This window comes from Clinocottus analis, unplaced genomic scaffold (genome assembly GCF_023055335.1).
Source record: "Clinocottus analis isolate CAN_PGR_092001 unplaced genomic scaffold, fCliAna1.0.p SCAF_19, whole genome shotgun sequence".
NCBI lineage: Eukaryota > Metazoa > Chordata > Actinopteri > Perciformes > Cottidae > Clinocottus > Clinocottus analis.
In genome coordinates, this window is record NW_027175920.1 from 9,136,976 (window position 1) to 9,160,273 (window position 23,298).

The window sequence follows — 23,298 nt, forward strand, 5'->3', positions numbered from 1 at the left end:
TGCAATGACATCTAAGTCGTAAGTCATCAAAACAAACCAGACAGATGCATGAGATTAGACGAGGGTGTTGGAGCAGCAGTTTGACAGAAATTCATCTGCGCACACTGCAGCAGCACCACCATGCACACACACCACAAACAAAATGTGTACGTCATTAACATTTCAACTGACCTTTTCGCTGTGTCAAAATTCACCTCGACACATGAAATAGCACCTTGAACATCAAAGAATGAGCTTCCTGCAAGCGGAGTCCACTCTAAACAGTGTCCCCCTCAAGAAACCTCACTTATCAGAGGCATGTCTGCTTATTTTGCCCTGCTGACAGTTTAATGGTGTCCACAAGCCCACAATACGTCAGATAAAACACAATGCCATGCGTATAGAGCCATCTTGTGGTGCAGAGAGGTATACACTTTTTTATTGCCAAGGCCATTTTTTTTTCTTCAAATTGAACAATAAATTAACTGTTTAAAGTATTCTATAAATATAAATAAATACATACAACACATTTGACTTCAAACTATATATATAGCTGGTTGATGCTTCGGCAAAGGGTGTTTCTAATTCATCTGAAACAGAAATGAAATGCAGTTTTATTACAGTAATGAAAATGTGCAATCTCTAATAATTTACTGTCGAACATTACTCATGATGGTCAAGGTTTTTGCTCATTTTTGTTGTGAATGCTGTGATATTCCAGGCTCCCGAAACCATTCACTGTGGGTCATGCGCACATATCCTGTTACTATTCTACGAACATCCAGCAGGAGTCTATCTTGAATTATATATTATTATTATATATTATTTTTGCAAGCATGATCATGGTGGGGTTTTGGAGTATTTGCTGCTGTAAAATAAAAAATAAAAGTTGGGTTGATATAATAAACATCGGAATGGTATGCATTTATCGAACAGGTAGAACGCTTAAAATGTATTTAACAAAATCCCAGTTTTTAGTTTCAAGATGCTCTCACATACCTTCCACAATGCAGGAGATGGACTTCTCATTTTCCCAGTTGAAGTAAAGTACCAGCTCCTTGTTGACGAAGTCATTGGACGAGAGGGACAAAGGATTGCATGAACGGATGTATATGTTATGTAATTTAGTTGTGAATGAAATGGGTGGCAGCACATCACTGTATCCTCTTCTACTCTCACAGATGTTTTCAGATACACATGAGGTGACACCGCCATGGTGTTTTCTGCAGATGTGTTGTATCTACACATGTGGTTCTCTTGCGTTTTGCAGTTTAGCAGCTATGGCCTATGACAGATATGTCTGTATCTGTTATCCTCTCCACTACAACGTCGTTATGAGCACAGGGAGAGTAGGTTTGATCCTTCTGCTTATATGGATGTATTCAATTGTTAACTTTATCTTTTCATTTTCATTCATCATCCCTTTAACATTTTGTGGAAATGTCATTGACAAAGTGTTTTGTGGCCACCACTTAGTGATAAAGCTTTCATGTTCAGTCTCAGTACTTACCGAAATGTCTGACCTGCTTTTTGCCTTTGTTACTATGGTTATCCCATTTAGTCTTATTTTAGTATCTGACATGAAGATTCTGTCGGTTTGTCTAAATACATCCAAAGAAAACAAGCAGAAAGCCATTAGCACCTGCTCACCTCAGATTGTCTCACTGTCAAATATGTTTGTTGGCTGCATTTTTCATTTTGTGGATTCCAGGTTTGATGTGGCCCAAAGTACCAGATGAAGTGTGCATTATTTTATCAGTGTATCTCCAACCAATACTCACCCCCTTTATGTATGGATTTAAGCTACCCAAAATAAGAGAATCATGTAAAACAATTCTGTTAAAAGTAAATATTTTGGATATTGTACACTATGATGTAAAATTATTTGATGTATCTCCTTCACCATAATAGAAACACTTTTCAATGATCAAAACAACAAGCAACAACAAGTATCATCTGATACAACGCCTTTACTAATAAGAGAACCAGTTGATTATTGTATTTGTTTTTTGTAATGCTGACACAGAAATGCAAGATGTGGCTGTCACCTTTTTCTTTACCTTTCAAACCCCAAATAGAGCATCCAAGTAAATTATTTATTTATTAATGTTAATTTATGTATATCCTGCTTTGTCAAATTGTTTCATATTCTAAGTTGGTATCCTTGCGTCGCTGAGCACCTCTGGCCGAGAGCGTACGCCAGGTGGGCGTACGCTCTCGGCCGGGCGAGCCTGCGACCCGCAGGCGTCCCCGACGTGCCGGAAAGAGCGAGGACACGCTCACAGCTTTAATTTTTGTTTTATCATTCCATCACATCCTCAAATTGTGTCACAATCTTCCAGGGAGAAGTAATGGTGAGAAAAAGTCAGGACGTAACATCCGTCAAAACACAAATCAGTTGAACAGCTTACACATGTGCCCGTACCTTTCGGGCGTCAGTGAAATCATTTTTAAATCATGGAATTAAAGTTGAAATTATGATTTGGTTTTATTTTGGAGCTGCATGTCTTTGAGTTTGGGGGAAAACCGGATTGCCCGGAGTAAAAACCCTACAAACAGGTGGAGAACATGCGAAAAGAAATTGTGTAAAAATCTTAGAGGGAGAAGGTAATGGTGAGAAAAAAAGTCAGGACATCACGTCCATTAAGACACAAATCAGTGTAATGACTTATACAAGTGCCCTTAAGTACTTTTTAGTTTGGGCGTCGGTGAAATAACTTTTAAATCATGGAATTAAAGTTGAAATTATAATTTGGTTTTATTTTGGACCTGTATGTCTTTGAGTTTGGGGGAAAACCGGAGTGCCCGGAGTAAAAACCCTACAAACTGGGGGAGAACAAATTTAGTGGGAGAAGGTACTGGGGAGAAAAAAGTCAGGACATAATGTCCGTCCTTTTTGTTTTATCATTCCAACGCATCCTCAAATTGTGTCACAATCTTAGAGGGAGAAGGTAATGGTGAGAACAAAGTCGGGACATAACATCCGTCATTTTGTTTCACCATTCCAACGCATCCTCAAAATTGCGTCACAATCTTAGAGGGAGAAGGTAATGGTGAGAACAAAGTCGGGACATAATGTCCGTCCTTTTTGTTTCACCATTCCAACGCATCCTCAAATTGCTTCACAATCTTAGAGGGAGAAGGTAATGATGAGAACAAAGTCGGGACATAACATCCGTCATTTTGTTTCACCATTCCAACGCATCCTCAAATTGCGTCACAATCTTAGAGGGAGAAGGTAATGGTGAGAACAAAGTCAGGACATAACGTCCGTCATTTTGTTTCACCATTCCAACGCATCCTCAAATTGTGTCACAATCTTAGAGGGAGAAGGTAATGATTTGAGTTTGGGGGAAAACCGAATTAGAAAAACAAACAGGTGCAGAACATGCAAGCAGAAATTGGGTCACAATGTGGATTTCTTGCTGATTGGAGGAGGAAAGAGTCTTGGGGTGGAGGATGAGAGGATGTTTGTTAGGAAGGATGATGGGGGAGGGGAAGAGAAACACTTTTGGTGCTTTCTCTTCTATTCATCCGCCGTACTCGTCTCACCTCTCTTCTCCCTCAACTTCCTTTCATTTGCTTGTTTTTTCAGTTCCTTGATGTCGTTCTTCAACTTTTCGGCGCTCTCCTTCTTCTGTGTTTTCCGTAACTCCTTTTGTTTCTTTTCCTCCTCCTTCTTCTCCTTTTTAAGCTGCTGTTCTGCCTCCTTCTTTATCTTTGCCTTCTCTTTATCCGTTTTTTGGGAGAGCTCCAGGAGGTGCAGGTTGGCGACCTGAAGGTCAGCGTGTTCTTGTGTAAGGCGCTTGACCTTCTCTTCCAGTAGACTGACTTGGTCATCCTTTGCAGAGAGCTGGTGTGTCATCTCTTTTTGCAGGTTGACGGTTTGTTGGGTGAGGAGCTTGATCTCTACCTCCCTTTCTTGGACTTTGTCATCCTTTGCAGAGAGCTGGTGTGTCATCTCTTCTTGCAGGTTGACAGTTTGTTGGGTGAGGCGCTTGATCTCTACCTCCCTTTCTTGGACTTGGTCATCCTTGGCAGAAAGCTGACGCGTCATCTCTTCTTGCAGGTCGATGGTTTGTTGGGTGAGGCGCTTGATCTCTACCTCCATTTCTTGGACTTTGTCATCCTTTGCAGAGAGCTGACGCGTCATCTCTTCTTGCAGGTCGACATTTTGTTTAGTGTGGTGCTTGATCTCTACCTCCATCTGTTGGACTTTGTCATCCTTCGCAGAAATCTGAGCTGTCATCATTTTCAATAGGTCTGCTTCATGTTTGAGAGCCTTGTAATCATCCACCAACTTCCTCTTCTCCACCTTTTCTTCCTTTCTGAATAGTCTCTCTTTCCGAAGAGCTCCAATTATTTTTGCTTTTTCCTCCTCCCATTTGAGCTCATTGGTGTTAATCACATTCTTCAGGGCGGTATTATTTATGGCCAGCTCCACAATTTGTTTGATCAGGTACTGCTGTTGTGTGCTTGGTGTTGGAAGGTTTTCTTGCTTCTGCACCTGGTCAGTAGGGCTGGTACCATGTTGAATATTGTCGATCGATTTCAGCTCTTTTTTCAAGGCGTTACATTTGGCCTCTGCTTCTTTTCTAGAGGCTCTCTCGGCCTTTAGAGCTTTGAGTATTTTCTCCTTCTCCTGCTGGTGTTGGAGTTCCTTGTTGGCCATCTGCTCTTCAAGGGCAGCAATTCTCTGGTCCTGCATTTTTAGAGTTAAATTGCTGTTATTGTTGGTTGAGTACTGTAGTGTTGGTTGAGTACGGTATTGTTGGTTGAGTACGGTATCGCTGGTTGAGTACGGTATCGCTGGTTGAGTACGGTATCGCTGGTTGAGTACGGTATCGCTGGTTGAGTACGGTATCGCTGGTTGAGTACGGTATTCCTGGTTGAGTACGGTATCGCTGGTTGAGTACGGTATCGCTGGTTGAGTACGGTATTCCCGGTTGAGTACGGTATCGCTGGTTGAGTACGGTATCGCTGGTTGAGTACGGTATCGCTGGTTGAGTACGGTATCGCTGGTTGAGTACGGTATTCCTGGTTGAGTACGGTATCGCTGGTTGAGTACGGTATTCCCGGTTGAGTACGGTATCGCTGGTTGAGTACGGTATCGCTGGTTGAGTACGGTATCGCTGGTTGAGTACGGTATCGCTGCTTGAGTACGGTATCGCTGGTTGAGTACGGTATCGCTGCTTGAGTACTGGTGCAAGTTGTGTCTTGATAGTAGAAGGTCGCTCAGTTTACATGAAATGTAAATGTCGCATGAAAAATGTTTTCCAGAGGACTCTAACATATAGAAACTTCATCAACGTGCCTTTGAAATCTTCAAAGGCTTGACTCCTCCCTCTTCTGGTTGAGTCACATGACTCAGATCACAGGATATGGATTGGTTGCTTAGTTACATGAAATAGAATGTATTTTCTGTAACTAAGCAACCAATGAACATCCTGTTTACAAGGATAATAGTGTGATCTGAGTCATGTTCAATATTGTTGTATTAATAATAGTCTTTATTAATAAAAGGTCTGGCTTGATACTTAATAAATAACCCACAACTGCATAGATTTGAGCAATTATCCCCCACTGCACATGAATAGACTAAAACAGATTATAACATGTATCAATTAAATACTGTGATAAACTATAATTTAAAAAAACATTTCTTTAATCACAATAAACGACACAATGAGATACACTTGAAAACTAGAATGCCGTAAAGCAATAAAAAGGGTCGCATTGGGTGGGTCGTATTGGCTAAAGGGCCGCGCTGTGCTCGTTGTGTTTGAATATTGTCAGCTGTACAGCAGCTTACGTCTGGAAACAAAATGTCTGATGCTGTTTTCACATTCATTTTCAAATTTTCATTTTGACCTAAATATTGCTTGCCAAAAAAAGAATATGGTTCAATATTACCTAATCATTGTCAAATTTGAATACACATTTGAATATTGTCCACTATACAGAGAGGCAGGACTAAACAGCTTTTCTATTATTATTTTAATGTGGTCAAAGTACCCCCCTTTGGGTCATTTAATTGGCTTATTGTTCTTCCATCTCAAATTTTTACTAAATTAACACATACATATGTGAAAAATTCCAAGTTTACATTATCATTTAATAAAGAGCTTCTATAAACATTGCTATTTAAATTGATATGGAAATATGACAGATTTAGATTTAGTTTTTCAGTGCCTATACACACACACACACACACACACACACACACACACACACACACACACACACACACACACACACACACACACACACACACTTTGAAGTATTGTATGATGTATGTATTTCGATAGAGCAGAGATCATATACATAACCAAGCACAGCAGCTTACCTCACCTAAGCACTCATTATGGCGGCCACTTAGGTACTTCCGGGTCATTTCCCTCAGTTAGAAGGTTCCTAACCAAAATGGACTATTCGACCGCAGCCTGGGTCTGTAAGACGAGAGACGGCATGATGGGCCGCGGAATAAAGAGTTATAATTACAAGCACTTGTTCTCATGTCTTATGTGTCTATATAAAACACAACAGATGTATTCCAGTCCAGCGCATGTGATGGAAATGCCACCGAGACACTTTCTTCAGTGTCAGTAGAAGCCACAAGCCTCTCTGTCATACCTGAGGAACATCTGGAAAAACTTTGTGAGGAAGATTCTCCAACTGACATTCTTCAAAGTCCAGAAAACCTTGAATCAGCTACTTCATGGATAGCTGTGACAGGAGGAATATCAACACATAGTATCCAAGATAACCTCACACATTCACGGGAGGAAAAGCACTCCAGACTGAAGAGTTTTATTCCCAGTCTCTTTCTGAATTGACTCCCAAGGCAGTTACATCTGCAAGTCATTTTTTATCCTGCCTGTTTTCCCTCCTCTGTGGCTGCGGTCGAATAGTCAAATAATCACCTCCTAAGCACTTTTTCTTGACCTCTGTGGAAACGTCACGGGGTCAAGGAAAGATGGTAAGGAGAATTCATGAGGAGTTAGGAAAAGACAACCGTGGTGTTTAGAGACTCCACTTTCACTAAGCGACGTTATGACGCGACGGTAGGCGATGCTAGTGACGTCAGTCTGTCTGCAGCAGTGAAACTACAGCGTTGTAGTCCATCTCAAACCACAATAAAGCATCTTAAATACTTCATCTGTGTTCTTACAGTGTTGCGACATGCAGACGATTTAAACAACCCGGTTCATATGTTACTTTAATAGAAATTAACGAAGGAATACGAAAGTGAAACCAAGGGATTTTACACAGAGTACAAAGCTACTAACCTGTCTTTTCAGTTTAAACCTGCTGAATTAAATACGTTATCCCTCTAACGATGTGTGTCATATGTGTGTCTCATATCCATTTATGTTGTTATGGTTTATATGCAGATTATAATCTGATCATTATCTCCTTTCCTTTCGTTAAGAAAGGTCCAGTGGTTCCTAAAATAAAGGAGCTAAGTGAGGATACATGAAGCTCCTTTCCTTTGCGTTTAGAGAATTTATCACTTATCATGGCGGCCACCGAGGTACTTCCGGGTTTTCTGCATCACAATGTATAAGCCACATCTGTAATGTTGTTTTCCTCTATGACTAGAATCTGTTTGTCTTTGTTATTATGAGCAGTGTGGTGAACACACTGTGGTGCTGTTGCGCACAGAAACCACAGAAAGAGTTGCTGTTAATATTGATCTCAGTTGATGGGGAAAATAACTTTGGAAAAAATTCAAACTGATATGTGCCAGGGGAGTCAAGGTGTCGCAGCATATGGTGCAGCCCTATATTGATGGAGAGAGCGAGAGAGAGAGAGAGAGAGAGAGAGAGAGAGAGAGAGAGAGAGAGAGAGAGAGAGAGAGAGAGAGAGAGAGAGAGAGAATATTCAACTATCTGCATGCACTGCAGCAGCAACACCATGCACACACACCACAAACAAAATGTGTATGTCATTAACATTTCAACTGACCTTTTCACCGTGTCAAAGTAGACCCAGCCACATCACATAGCACCTTGAACGTCAAAGAATGACCTTCCTACAAGCAGAGTCCCCTATAAACAGTGTCCTCTCAGGCAACTTATCAGAGGCATGTCTGCTTATTCTGCCCTGCTGACAGTTTAATTGTTTAATTGCCAGTTTTATTGTGGGTTTTAACAAGCCAGTCATGGGAGAAACTCCATGCGTAGCTCATGTCTAAATCTAAAAAGGACTCTGCAAGTTCAATTTAAAAAGTCTTCATCTGAGTCCGAGTCCTGGTGGTAGGTTACAAGTTTCCGGGCATGTGCGGGCTGGTCTCACGCCAGCACGAGAGCTGCTGCCTCGTGGTCTGAAACCAGGAGGTTATCGTCCTCGTCCCAGTGTTTGGTTTTCTGCAAAAGAGAACACATTTAGCTATAACAAATGTGTTAATTGTGCCTTACAGTACCTAAAGTAATGAATAGATTATTCAATATGGGTCCACATTGTCCATTAACCACATGAACTGCATACTACCATACAGGGGTTTTATAACAAACCTTTGTCGTATTTTGTGGTCCAGGATGTGTGGCTGGGCTGGCTATCCTCCATGCATGGTACTCAGGCAGACTAGAAAGACAGCTGAGATGTCTTATGAGTTGCCTAAAGAGAGGGAAAAATAATAAGTCTGTTTGTTGACAAAATGGCAAAATAAGGATAAAATATCACCATTAAAATGGATTTATGACAAGTAAGATATTTACCTATATGGAGGAATTGTTGCTTCTAAAATTAGCTTCTAAAAGTTCTCTGGTTTTGACACCGGGTGGCAGCGTTGTTGTTAATTTGGGGAGACCGCTACTACTCAAAAAGTGTGGACCTCTACCAGGTTTAGAAATCCTCCTCTATCTCACATTATATATTCTTAATTCCTATCAATAGACTTAGAAGCCAAGAAAATCTTCTTCCTCTGAGCTTTACTGTTTGATGTCGAGTATTTTTTTTCTTTTCCATGTGTTCCAAGTCTTCAGCACGAGGGTCGAAGGCTTTAAGATTACAAACATGCACAGTTCATATATCCTGACCTGTGTCTTCCAACACAACTTGATAGTTTACGGGTCCAATTTGATGTGTATACAATACCTGCATCATTGGCATGAACCAGTTCAGGTACCTGTTTGATTTGTGTTTCTTTGAACATTTCTTGTTTAGCTAGTTGTTCTTTGTTTTTTGGTCTGAGCATTGAACTTTAAATTCGGACACATTTCTAATGTGTGATACGTCTCACCTTCCACTTCCCTTTAGCATGCACATACTGTACATTTGTGTTGTGTCTCTTTCTAACACTAAGACCATCACTTCCTGATTATTATGTAACGTATAGTGCTCTTCTTAAGTGAAGATCATCAGTACTTGGGACTCAGTGTGAAAATATGGTTTTGTAATTATATTCTCCGGAGGTATACAGGCAAACTGTATAAAGCAGTCACAGTCAAAACATATACCACCTTTGTCTGTAACTGTATATCTGAGTTCTGGATTCTGAATAAACAATCCACCACTGAAAATATACTTTAATATGCACTTGAAAAGATGAAGTGCTGCCCTTGTAATGCATCACCACAGCCTCCCTGAGCTCAGGCTAAACATAATCTCTTACCTGAGGCCACAACATGGTGCTGGTATTAGCAAAATCCAATATTTGTAGCTACATTTTGTCACCAAATACTTAAGCTATCAATAAATTGACCATATTATGGAAATAATTAGGACATTTAGATACAAGAGAGAAAAGTCACTGGTAATATGAACCAAATAGACGAAGACCATTCATTTCAATTTCAGAAAATTGCTTAACTTAACTGTAGCATCATTTTTGGGAACAAGAGAGAAGAAAACACATTCAAGCTTGCATGATAACCCAAACCTAAGACCATCAAATGTTTAAATCGTAACATTGATATCTAAACAGATAAAGCGACCGTAGCGATATAAATTTATCTCCAAGCTGCAGCCTGGCAATATATTTGTTCCTACTTTTTGTTCCTCAAAAACCCCGTCAAGGTTTGACTTTTTGCACTTTCATCATCATGTAAACTCCCAGTCCCCAGATAGATATGTGGCAATAATATTCTGAAACCGTTTGCACAGAGAGCAGAATTGAAACTTTAAAATATTGACTGAGCAATACGGAACAACAGCATCCTCTGAAACCCACTTTGCTGTGGTCAATTTTGCTGTTCAGTAATGAAGTACAGTTTTCAGGTATTTGTATTTATTTGAATATTTACATTTTATGCTACTTCTACTGCACAACATTTCAGAGGGAAATATCTAATTATATTATATATTGATAATATTTTTATGGTATTCCAGGATATTCCAGGAACTTAAAATACCTGAAATACAGGAGCATGAGGTCAGTTTACAGTACACATACTCTATATGCTTTTTGAACATGGAGGTGAAACCAATCTTGCATTCTCTCTTTTTTTTAATCTGATTTGTGGTTCGTTTGTCTGTATTATGGAGCTGTATACTTTATTCAATAGTATCTACTTCCTGTGTCATTCCGTGGAAATATCTCCATTTATGTTCTCTAAAATCTGTTCCTGTTAAGTGTCACATACAGAAAGTTTCGTCTTTGTCTTTTTTGTCTTCTTCTTCTATAATCTTTACGCACAGTACACAAGTACAGGTACCTTCTCAAATATAAAGCCAGAATCGTATATATTATGCAGCTGCCAGGCAGTTTTTTTTAAAAATTTTTTTATCACTTACACCCCCCCCACCTCACCAAAATGAGTTGTGTGGTAAAAGCTACAGCAACAGTTATAACTTGATGGTGGACGAGACTTCGGCTCTCATTAAAGTGTTACCACTGGACCCGCTCTCCCCTAAATGCACAAAGTGGGGTCAGGGGCCCCCTTCAGGTCTTTTACGAGGCTTCTTGGGATGAACTCAAGGCCGCCATCCCTTTCACCAAACGAAATGACCACAGTTTTACGCTGCATCTTTTGTATAGTGGCATTATAGACTGGTGGTTACACGACTTTACGCGCCTTTTTCTTTTTACTGGTGTTGTATCTTCAGCTGTGGCTGCCTGAATGGTGTACGAGCCGTGGAGACACAAAAAGGAAAAGAAAAAAGAAAAAGAAAAGGAAGAAAGAAGAGCGCTTCCCCTGGCAGGCATCATCCCCCTCAGTCAGTCTGACCGCCCACAGTCCGGGGGGAGAAAGTGCTGCTTTGTGAATGAAGGGAGCGGGGCGGAGGGCTGAAAACTAACTTTAACCCCCAAAAATATTTCACATTACAACCGGAGGAGGTTTGGACGGAGCAACGCGCGACACCTGGCCAACGAGCACCGAGAAAACACAGTAAGTCGCGACGGCTTTTTGGACCTCGCTTAGGCGCCGATAGAAAGCGGATTGACAGGCTTTTTTTTTTTCTTTTTTTTTTTTTCCTCGACGGGGAGATGCATGCATAGCAGCCCGACCGTGACTGGAATAACTGTCGAGAGATGGGAGATCATTTCAAGGCAGAATTGAACTCCGCAGACTCTTTCTTCCTTTTTAAGACGTCTACGTTTTCTGTTGTTTTGGTCCCAGCGTGGTTTCCCCCAGAGAGTCACTGTCGGGCAAACTAATGTAGCTTCTTAAAGACACATTTTTCCTAAAGCTGTGGCGGTTGTGGGGGATTTGGGGGATGCAATGCTACTGGGAAACTGCATCATGTGTTGAACTTGCTCCGCGAGAAACGACACGGACCACAATTCATTTTAGACGATCTTCCCATTTTGTCACTTGATCCCGTTTGTGCACGGCTAAAAAAAACAAAAAAAAACGTTTCACCGTTTCATGCAACGTTCCCGTCTGCTTGCCAGTGTGTTTCGCAACATTACATGAGTCATGCCGAAGACGTGCATTCCCAATGTCACCATGAACAAAAAATAGACTCATAGAAGACTCATTCATGATATTATGAGGTTTCTCCTTTGGGGGAGACTTGTCTGCTGCAAGTAGTAAACATAAGATTTGATTACAGTTGCGTGAACACGCTTCTGGTGCTCCAGCCTGTGCTTTTGTGTGGCTCAGATTGTGTTTCAGTCATCTTGTCCTCGCAATAAGATCCCAGTGTTGAGTTTAATAAAGCAGAGCACCATCACTCACAGTTATTATATTGTACTGAGGAATGCAACTTCTTTTTTGTTGTTGCAGAAGCTCCCCCGGTCTGGTTATTTTCAGAGAAGCCGTGAATCATGGCAGTCGCTTTGGCCTGTGTGGCTTGTCTCTGGCTGGCAGTGGTAGTCAGCGGTGACCCCTGCCTCATCATCAGCGAGATCAACGCCGACAACCCCAGACTGGACACCACTGAGTTTGTGGAGTTGTATCACACCAGTGGACAGCGGGCGTCCCTGGATGGCTACACCCTTGTGTTCTTTAATGGAAATGGCAATATAGCCTACAAGGTGCTGGACCTCAAAGGCCACAGCACGGACGACAGGGGGTTCTTCCTGGTGGGCTCGGTGGACATGCTGCCCAAACCAGCCATCCTCCTGCCTCCCAACACGGTCCAGAACGGCCCGGACGCCATCGTCCTCTACCACACATCTGCTTTCCGCTACAGTGAGAAGATGAACGTCACGTCCATGGGGCTGGTGGATGCCGTCGTGTACATGACTCGCCGCACCGGGGGCGCCGAGTTCCTCGCTGAGACGCTGACGCCAGGAGAACCGGCCTTCGTCGAGGACGAAACGGCCCTGGAGGGGGACGAGTCAATCGAGAGGTGCCTGCTGTCTGAGGATCGCTGGGGTTTTCAGGTCTCCTCACCCTCCCCAGGTCAGAGGAATAACTGCACCCCGCCTGCCGCTCCGGCAACCATTCCCGTCATCACCGAGCTGAAGCTGGGAGGAGGGCAGGTGGACGGGTTCGTGGAGATAACAGAGGCTCCAGCTGCTGGTCCTCTGGTGCTGGTCGTGTTGGACGGGAGAACAGACAGGGTCAGTGTGAGCGTGGACGTGAACGCGAACACTTCCAGGAAAGGGTTGAGCTCGGTGACCATAGAGAAGACCTACATGAAAGGTCAGTGTTCCCTGAGCAGTCGTGATCTCATACCATCGCTCCGGAAAAGATTATCTTTGTATGATTGCTCGATTGTTTTAGCTCTTTAGCTCACCGTGTTTCACGTTTGGGAAAGCCACGTAGAGTTGAATTCATTTTGTGTAAACATTCATTCATTCACTCACTTTCGTTTTATTGTAAAGACTTTGTTCCTGTTCTGATTTCTTCTCAGGGGATGAGTCAGGGGCAGTGGCCGTTTACAGTGGAAGAGCCTCCGATTTCCCCGTGGGCGGGCAACTCAGCCAGATACAGCCTCTAGATGCATTCGTGTTTGCTGGACCCGGAAACAAGCCGAGTGCCAACCTCACAGAGACTCTCATCCCAGGCAGAGAGCCCTACCAACTCAGCAACAGGCAAGACACTAGGATTTCAAAAGCAAAGCCACCCCCATTCGGATGCAGTACGTGCAAGATATGGAAAGAATTAGTGCGAGTTTGGTGAAGCGCGTGACATATTTTTAGGACGTATTCAGTGGTTGTTTTTGAGGCTAAAGTTGTATGTGTTGTGAAACACTGTAAAAGCGTGAAGAAGAGGGTCAGCTTCTGACCGCTCTTCCTCTTTGTTAATGTGTTTTTTGCTTGTTAAGCGCATGTCATCGCTAGAGCAGTACTCACAAGTAGGCTCTCGATCACACTGACTCAGGGTAACTTAAATAGATTTTGACATACCGGTCTTATTTGAGCAGCAAGCTTCATTCACAGCTCTCCGATGAAAATGCGTCATACAACAAGACCACTATAGCGACTTTGTGAGGCTGCAATGGAGAGCAATCGTGCTTTGAGTAAAGTTAAAACGCTTGCATGCTCACAAATACAATGCTGACACGCTGAAGATCAGCAGGTGTACCGTTTACCATGTCCAGCATAACATTTGCCAATTAGCTGTTAACACAAAGGTTATTCGTCATAAATCAAAATATTTGTCATATACAAATTTTGATCTAATGATGGTGCTGGACGACGATCACCAAAGTTATCAAAGTGTATCCTGACAGGGACGTTCTCGACATTGTCATAGTCGTGAAGACGTTTACTCAAACTTAAAACGTGAACCTACTGGTGGTGCGAGATGACAAGTCAAGGGATCACTGAAGTCAATAGGATTCATCCTCTGGGAACCGGGAACGTCATAACAATTCATCCAACAGCTGTTGAGACAATTCGGTCTGTGTTGCCGAGGGACTGACTTTGCCATCTTCGAGCTGGCACAGCCAAAATCTATGGAGAAATGTTACATTACAATTGTTGATGGTATTTCAAGACTATGTTATTGGAGAGCAAAACCCACTGCATACAACATAAACCAGTTTTAATATTACAACCCTGCAAAATAAGGCTGAACTCATAAGCCTTGTTTCTCAATGATTGTTTGTTCAATGACTGTAAATATTTTGCTGTCTCTTGTGTGCACTTGGCTGCTGTAACCCTGCAAAGTTCACCACTGCGGGGAAAGGATTATCTGATCTTATTTAATTATTTTGTCAGTTTGAGAGAGGGAGGCTTCGATCTGAGTCGCTGTGGCGTGGCCACCTGGGCCAGAGATCCTGGTGTCTTCTGGGAGGCCCCGCAAACTCCTGCGCAGCCCAACCAGTGCCCGTGGCCTAAGATCTGCCCACACAGTAACGGTGAGTGTTTGAATCTGCTTCATGAATTTATATATTAGATGTTTCACGTTATTGAGATCTGCATGTTGTTTAACACAGACGATGAAATGCAGTCGACTCTGAAGAGAAAAAAGGGTTTCAATGTCACACTTTTTGCCGTAAGGAAGGGAATAGGTAACGCATGCCTGATTGACAGGCAGTGAAAACATTATGAGGTCATGGCAATAACATAATCATCATAATCATGTGTGGGTGTGAGTTGATTGGAATGAGTTAGTCATCTTCATGGAGAGACTGTTGTTAGTTGTGAATACTTTTGTTGTAAGGAGCTACAAGTATAAGCATGCAAACAGGAATACTTTCAACTAGATGTTTTAGTCATCTTGAGCTCAAGAGTAGAGCGAAAGAGATCTCAGAAAGAAATACGTCCTTGTGCACAACATCAATCGAAGACAGTGTGCTGATCACTGGGAAGTTATAAATTCTATAATTCACCAGCTGAGGAACAGAGGAACAAAGCTGCGTCACTGGGACACGTATTGCAAATTAGGAACTGAAAGTTGGTGGGGGACGCTGCTCCCAGAAGGAACCGACATGAAAAGAAATGAAAGATGAGGGATCGGTTCCACACAGGAAAGCCTGTGATTTACCATGTGGACTACGTTCCAATCCCTCCAACAGATGAAGAGCAAAATGTGGGATGAAATATTATAAGGTTCAGCTGGATTCATCCAAATTTGTCAGTGAAAAATAGATTAGAAACTTCATATTTTCCATCAGCAAAAAATGCCACTCTAAAGATAAGAATATCAAGATAAAAACCTAATGAAGTTAAATGTACATTACCAAACTAATTGGACGTCGTGGTGAAATTCTTTTCTTGTCTATTTCCAAGGTCAGGAAATATTATTAATTATTATTATTAATCATTACGTTAACAAATCCCTGTGGATTCAATGTGGATTATATCAGCTACTGTGTCCTATCGCCATCTATGAAGCTCTTAAGTCCCGTTATATGTTGTTTGTTAAATCCAAAACAAAAGGAAAGTGCAGGAAAGTAAAACTATTCCTCTAACAGCAGCCCATTGATAGCTTCTTGTTGTGCTTAAGTGATTCCAGGAGGTACAGATTCGCCACCTCACCTCCCTCCCTGGGGGAACAGCGACTTCCTGATCAATGAGCTGAACACCGACACACCTGGCGCAGCTGAGGACGGCGAGTACATCGAGCTTTGGCACCCATCAGGACGCCGGGTCTCCCTGCAGGGCACCTGGATACTACTGTTCAGTGCACACAACAACAAACCCTACAGGGAGATCAGCCTGAGCGGACACTTCACCACATCTAAGGGCTACTTTCTGCTGGGAAGCGACAGGTTGGTGCCAGCTCCATCACTCCGCCTGCCTCCTAATACCATCCAGAACGGACCGGATGCTGTGGCACTCTACCGCAGCCCGTTTGGTCCACCATCAGCGACACAAAGGGGGATCCCCACCAAAGGCCTGCTGGATGCAGTGGTGTACCGGCAGAGAGGATCCGACAGGGAGGCGCAGGAGCTGAGTAAAGCTCTGACGCCTGGACAGCTGCCTCTGCTGGAGGATCCAGAGGTTCTGCCTGGTGATGAAGCGCTCAGCCGCTGTAGAGGCCTTTACCCCTATGACCTGTCTGCTTTTTCAGTAAGTACAAAGTGCGCAATGGTTTCAAAGGGCATGCGTAAATCAGTCAGTCGATAGACTCCTTTACCAAATGGTAGAAACATGACTTTATGTATAATAATGAAGACAAAAGCTCTTCACTTTGGCCAAAATGCCAAACTCAGGGTATCAAAAGCGCTGTCCACGACCCAATAGATAACATCATGACGATTACGTCCACTTTTTATGTGCAGTTTTTATTAAGAGCAAGCCTGGCTCTATTCACAAGTCACAAAATCCACTTAGCAGCATCTCTTGTGTTGGACTGTTTAAGTGAAGTCATTTCTCGGGAGTCTTGTTGTCACCATAAGTGGGGACCCCAGAAAGTTTGCTGTGTGTATTCCCCAAACTGTTTGAACTCTTCTTTTTAAATACTAGGCTATTTTTGGTAATCTATAAGCTAAACAAAATGTGTATTTGTCCTATTGCGTATTTAAATTGATGCAGGTGTGTTATTGGATATCTTACAAAAATGTCTAAATGTCTGAAACGCATCCATCAGGTGGCTCCACCCACACCTCTGAGGGAGAACAGCTGCCCCCGTCCCCCTCCAGCCCCTGAGGGTGTGGTCATCAGTGAGGTGGCTAGTGGCCACTGGACCAATCACAGCCAGCAGAGGAGCTTTGTGGAGCTGCAGGGCCTCCCCATGACGGACCTGCGGGGCCTGGTGCTCTCCGTGTTCGACCAGGAGCGCAGCGGTACCGTCATTGCCCTTCCTTTGACCGGATCTGTTGACCAGGATGGATTTTACATCGTTGGAAATGTCACTGGAGCAGGTGAGGAGTGGGGGGACAGACCCTTTTTGGGAAAACAAAACTAAGAAAACTTAATCCTCATTCTTAATGACTCTCCCAACCTCTCTCTCTCTGTCCTTTCTCCTCTTCTTTTTCTTATTTTGTACCCATTCCCATCATTCTCACTATACTTCTTGACCTCCTCTCTCTGCCGCATAGATCAGACCTTCCTGGAGGGCTCCGTGGTGCCGGTACGAGGAGCAGTGGTCCTGTGCTATGACCTGTTCAGTGTCTGTCGAGCCGGCACTGCTCTGACAAATTCCAGTCTCAGAGATGTACTGGTGTTCAGTGAAAACCAGCAGCTGCTCTCCTCTCTGTCCACCACCAGAGGGAGACAAGTCATTCCAGCGGCCAGGTAAACGCAGAAAAAAATCCAGAAAGGGATCGATCACAGGGAACCAAGCAGAAACCCTTTGAGGGTTTTGTTCCAGGTGGAAAATGTTTGAGGTAAACGGTTAAATCAGACACAATCAACTCGAGATGTGGGTAGATGGGGGCAACACCCACCAACAAATTTCCTTGGGAAAGCTCTTGATTCCTGGCTGTGAGTGTCGGCTATAAGCAGCAGCACTCATATTACTCATATTACTCCATCACTGCAGCTCAGCAGAACACAAGGTGGCTTTACCAACAGACAGTGTTGTTATTTAGACAATACGATGATGCTGTGAATCCAGGTTACAGAGTAACTTTACAATCAGGTTCAAGAGACTGATTATCCAGCTTCACCAAAAAAAGGCTTTAAACATGACGTATTGCATTTGAGTGGTAAACATTTCTGTGTATTGAAGTAATGTAAATGTTGCAAAACATCTTATTACTGTAAACTAAATGGTGTGCATACAAACCACCATCTGTTTTGCTCCATGTCGTTCCAGGCAGACGTTATATGACTTTATCGTCCCTATTACAGCTGTATGTATATGTTTGTATTCATGCATGTATTGCATGTGCAGGTCAGTGGAAGATGGTCCTGTTTCACTGAGCCGGTGTTCCTGCTGCGAGGTGAGGAGCCCCGCCTCCTGGACGAGCTCCTCGCCCACGCCTCACAGCACCAACCTCTGTCCGAGCTCCGCCTTCTCCAGCCACATTGACCTCTGCCTCGGACCCCAGTCCAGTGACTGGCTGCAGCAGCCGGCAGGTGAGGCGTCATGACTGTAACTTACATTGAATTGTACAAAATGAAATGTAAAAGTGATGAAACATGGTCTCAGGATAGATGTGTCATGGTGCACAGATTGTAAAATCAATTTAGGTCATTACTGTTTTGATTATAATCAACATAAATTCAAACATTACAGGTACAGCGATGAGGTATGTCCTGGAGCATGTTGTTAAGAGGTGCACTATATTGCTGCCATGCTGCCACTACCCTGTCAACAGCAACATGAAAGTGAATGTACAGCAATAAAGATGAACCCTTAATGTGGGAATTGATGTAAAGTTGAACTTTTTTGTTTGTTTTAATTGTCTGAAAAACGTAATGTTTTTGTGTGAATGTTCCTTTCCCTGTTCCAGACTGCAGCGGCCTGATCCAGGGGAAGAAGGTCGCGGAGGTGGCCGACTACCTGGAGCAGAAGTGTCACTGCGGCATCTCTGCTTTGTATCTCCAAGGTGAGGCAATTTCACTCAGCAGAGATAGATATTGTCGCTTTTGGCGTATATCTGTCAAAGAAATAAATTATAGACCGCTGACCCTCTGGAGGAAAACTAGATCTTGCTGTTACTATGCAGCTGTCAAGGAGGATAATTGAGCTGTTATGTTCAAGGAGAGCTGTTGTAGAGTCCGTAGGTTCAGAGAGTATAGCGTGGTAAGTAATTCTCACAGGGACATTACTTAGAGGCAGAAAGGCTCAGGTGTGATTATTTCCATGTACACAGTCATAAATTGTGTAGTTCAGTATTAAATTCCCGTCCTGTCTCTCATTTACATAATTTGCCACGCTAAAGCATTTCCTGAACACTTTCACATTTGGATAATGAAACACTTGTCCGTCTCTGCATGCTCAAGGAGCCAACATTTCCTGTGTGTCTGGGTGGCTTCGAGTGTGGGGGAACATCCAGGCGCTGTCGAACCATCAGAAGGCCCTCATCCTCCAGACATCGCACATGAAGCCCGCATCTGCGCAGGGAGATGTCTGCTCTGCTCCAACCACAGGCCGTTACGCAGGCACAGGTTAGCACCAGCAAAACAACGGCTCCTCAGGACAACAAAGCCCACCGCATAATTCATGCTTTGTGTCACAGCTGGTTCATAATCACTTCAAGTAGAAAACAACAGCTAATCGGCTAAATCACCTGATTAATAGTCTGCTGTAAACATCGAGCTTGTGTAAAACCTCCGTTTTGTCCCGAGGGTCTTAAAACAGGTTGAATAAAACCAGGCATGGCAGCCAACCCTTGGTGGTAAATTCTCTCCCAAAAAGTTGTACATTTCATATAAAATGAATATGTTATTAGATGTGTTGTTGTGGTCTATAAATGAAGGATTAAATTGTGGTAAGATCGGCCAGATCCGGCATGGTCGTGTTGTGTTCGTCGGAGCTCAGCGGCTGCAGCCGTCTTACTCTGGAGCCACCGGGCACGAGGTGTTTTACAACAAAGCCAACGGCGGGTTTTGCCATCAATGTGAAATACTATCTTTCTTTGCGTTAAGCCACGAGTTTGTAAAATTAGAAGGAAACTAAATCTGCTGCTCCCTTTTTAAGGTTTCATCCGGATGTTTTAATCCCCATGTTGTGTTTTAAAAGTAGAGCGTTGACCAGAAAATGTAAATGAGTTTTTTTATTCATTTCTCCTAGCGTCTGCCCTGGGGTTACAGATCGGGCTCATAATAGCCGTGCTTCTGCTGCTCGGACTCGGAGCTGCTCTTTTCACGTATTTCTACAGGAGGAGGTGAGAACTCCTCTTATTTTATTCTCCTCATCTCTCTGGTCTGCTGGCTGTGCATACCGATCACAGATATTCTAACTACCTCTTTACATCATGTCTACAGCATGTCATTTCTTTATTCTTTCTTAGTTTGCTGGAAATCATCACAAAGCCAGATCATCATCATTTGTTTAATCTGTTGATTAGTGATACTTCTTTCTATTACACTGCGATTGTGTGTGAATTGGCTATTTGTAATTGAGACTCTATAATGCTCATTTATCTGAAGATGTGTATTTGTTAGATTGATAACACTCGCATGACTGTACAGTTATGGTAAAAATAAAACTACAGCCAACAGGATTATGTTATCGTAGTATGAAGACTGAACAGTCTATGGAGGCCTACGAGCTGTTAATTAGTGAGTTCAGTGTCCTGCTGTTTTCAGGCTAAGCTAAGTGCTCCCATGTTGTTGCTTAATTTATACCACATTGTATCACGATACATTTGAGGTAATAACAAATCCATTCATTTTTTTTCTATGTGGCTTTAAGTCATATTTCTGGCCCATTTTCAGTTTGTAGAATTGCACATTTTCCAAAAGGGAAATATCAGCAGTAAATGTCAGGTTTTGGTGTCAGACTGTAGTTCAGAATTAAGGAGCAAGACTCTCTTAATTGTCTTCACATTTTACAACGTAGGACAGTCAGAAAGGGAGTTTGTGGTCGAGATACAGATTTCTCAGCTGACCCATACTTTTTTTTGGCCTGAAAAACTTTTTCCTTTGATGCTTATCACCTGTGTGTGTGTGTGTAACTCAGAAAAAGATCAATACAATTCATAACCGTAAACTCTCTGTAATTTACGGTTGAAAGTTATGCTCGGGAAATCCAGCAATTCAGACTGAAGTCGTAGAGTGGCAGTAGATTAGGAAGTCAGAAGCTAAGCCATGAAGCTTCTGTTGTCTCTATTCCCAGACGCCCTCTGGACTATTCCACCATGGAGCTGAGTGAGCATGCGGAGGGACTGGCTGATCTATAATCCAGGCATCTGGAAGTGCTCGTGTGGATGGGAGGACTTCAGCAGAGGGAGCAGGGGGGTAATCGGAGGTTAATATCACCTGTGCGTGAATGATTGTGCGGTTGTTTTTATCACAAGTGCCACCACAAGTGTCCTTCTGTGTGTCTTTGGAAGAATTGCTGACAAAATGACTCGTACTTGTCCGTAAACCGCATGGTTGGATCCGGTGTGTGCGACATGTGATATTTCCAGAGCACCGGTGACACTTGTAATAGACAACCCATGAATTTTAAAACAATAACATATTTTTCTAAAGGTTGGTGTACAACCTTTGCCTATGAACAGTGCTGGTTACTACTTTTAAAGGAAAAGGAAGATAAAAGAGAGCATTTTTTTTATATATACTTGGTTCCTAAATGATCATTTTTCTTGACTTGTTTATGTTACTATGGGGAAAGCCTTTTAAATTAAAAAGTTCAAACAAGCATGCTATGCAGGAAGCTCTATCAACTAAATCACATTCTCTGCTGGTTCGTCGTTTTAACAACCAACTTTATTACCAAGATAATATTCGTCAAGCTCACATTTAGTTCTCAAAATGATCAAATTCCTCCTTTGTTTTCCTGCTACCTGCTGTAAAAGTCCATTTCAGGCTTGAGTCTCTCAAAGGGCTTGATTGTCATTTTAAATGTGAATGTCTTTAGCTAACTTGTGATGAGTGTCTGTAACACTTTTGTATGCTTACTTAAAGCAAACTGTTTACATTTTCTTGATTGAAAATTAGAAAAAGGAATGTGAGGGAGCAATTTCTTGAATGGAGAGTATTTGTTTTCTAGAAATGAGAGATTGCTTCAGAAAATCAGAACTACTTTATGTTTCACTTGTGTTTGTTTTTTTAGTCGTTCAGATATCTGCTGTGCCTTTGTACTTATTGTCCTTATATGTGTTATTTGATCAGCTGATTCCTCATTTCTTGGAGTGAAAGTACAGCCATCTCCGCTGCAGCCATAAGTGTAAAGACTATGGATATTTTGTTAGTTATTCTCAGGGGGGGAAGCAGTTATCGCCAATCTGAAGGAATAACTTATTGTGGAAATACAGACACTAGTTGGGTTCAGAGAAAAACGTGACATATTGGTATTGGTTAAGTTAAATTCATTCCACTTTTTTGATGAGATTCAAAAAAATATATATAAAGTTTGAATAATAATCCTAAAACTGCCAAGACAAAGTGTCTTAAAATGAATAACCCTTTACATGATCTATTTTTAATATAGTTGAAGTGTTGCGTACCTTGTAACGATGCCTTTATCGTCTGCTGTATCATCTTCCTCACTTCTAATTTCTCAGTATTGACAAATAGCAAAATGAACCGAATACAATCAGATGTCCTCTACAGCGACACTGCTGCTTTCATATGCGTTCTTACTAAACAAAACAAAACATGAAAAATTAGATTTAAAACCAGCAATGTCATGTAAATAAATTCTCTCCCCGCGCCCATTTCATCCAATATTTTATAATGTAAACTTCTATATGTATGGGTTTTGTGTCAAATGGTACATTTCTAAACAAAACAATGTAATCAAAAAGCAGGAGGAAATTGCACCACAAGATTGCATCCTATATAATGTATTGACTTGCAAACGTGCTGACTCTTGAATAAGAAGTGAGATTGTTTCGCACTGAAGAAGATATACAATACTGAAGACAATGTGTAACACTTCTGCTCACCGCACTTGTTTATATGCACTGACAACAATCATACGAAATGGAAAAGAATACGATCAAGAGCAGAAAAGTTTAAATCTAACTTGCAGGAGAAACCATAAACTCTTCAATCTTTTTGGGGACTAAAAAGCCCCAGTGTACATGCAGGTCAGAAAACAGTGGAGAGAAAACGTTGTATCATCTGCATTCCCAGATTGCGATTCAAAAGCGCTCTTCCCGATGTTTGCCCTCCAGTTAATTTTCCCATGTTCCTTCCAATGTCATGCACTTGTAGCAGGTTTGAAATAAAATACTACTAGATGTGCAATTTGTGCAGTTTCAAAGTTGTTTTTTGACTTCTTAATGTGTCCTGTGTCCTGCTCTGTCACAGCTTTCTGTTGGATATGCTCCGTTGTCATCCCTCAGTTCGGTCTTCAGTATATAATTATTGATTATGATTATGATTTCCGGCCAATCGCCTCCCTCTGTTCTCCTGGGAAAGATGTGAATACTACTTTTGTATTTCCTTGGATGCGGTGTGTATATTTA

The 23,298-nt window shown here is 42.2% G+C and overlaps 3 protein-coding genes across 3 annotated transcripts; 2 read left to right on the forward strand and 1 right to left on the reverse strand.

The window, feature by feature from the left end:
* Positions 1-815: 815 nt before the first annotated feature.
* On the forward strand, positions 816-1,887 carry LOC137789719 (olfactory receptor 6C3-like). Its single transcript, XM_068583482.1, is given in 3 exon segments — positions 816-824; positions 1,050-1,709; positions 1,711-1,887. Coding segments are annotated over 3 exon segments (846 nt in total).
* Positions 1,888-3,231: 1,344 nt separating this feature from the next.
* Positions 3,232-5,252, reverse strand: LOC137789959 (golgin subfamily A member 6-like protein 7). Its single transcript, XM_068583850.1, has one exon. The coding sequence runs from the start codon at positions 4,685-4,687 to the stop codon at positions 3,506-3,508; it is 1,182 nt and encodes a 393-aa protein (XP_068439951.1). The 5' UTR covers positions 4,688-5,252; the 3' UTR covers positions 3,232-3,505.
* Positions 5,253-10,967: 5,715 nt separating this feature from the next.
* On the forward strand, positions 10,968-23,042 carry si:ch211-183d21.1 (uncharacterized). The gene is made up of 12 exons (XM_068583848.1): positions 10,968-11,312; positions 12,153-13,016; positions 13,228-13,408; positions 14,540-14,679; positions 15,771-16,336; positions 16,857-17,130; positions 17,308-17,503; positions 18,105-18,289; positions 18,667-18,762; positions 19,160-19,324; positions 19,950-20,043; positions 20,997-23,042. Exons 2-12 carry the CDS (start codon positions 12,194-12,196, stop codon positions 21,058-21,060), a joined length of 2,784 nt encoding a protein of 927 aa, XP_068439949.1. The 5' UTR covers positions 10,968-11,312; positions 12,153-12,193; the 3' UTR covers positions 21,061-23,042.
* Positions 23,043-23,298: the final 256 nt, after the last annotated feature.

Bases quoted from the DNA above. Each gene is read 5' to 3' on its own strand.
- LOC137789959 (XM_068583850.1), bottom strand. From the start codon at position 4,687: ATGCAGGACCAGAGAATTGCTGCCCTTGAAGAGCAGATGGCCAACAAG.
- si:ch211-183d21.1 (XM_068583848.1), top strand. From the start codon at position 12,194: ATGGCAGTCGCTTTGGCCTGTGTGGCTTGTCTCTGGCTGGCAGTGGTA. The intron at 14,680-15,770 runs GTGAGTGTTTGA...GTTGTGCTTAAG, and splicing joins GATCTGCCCACACAGTAACG to TGATTCCAGGAGGTACAGAT. The intron at 16,337-16,856 runs GTAAGTACAAAG...CGCATCCATCAG, and splicing joins ATGACCTGTCTGCTTTTTCA to GTGGCTCCACCCACACCTCT.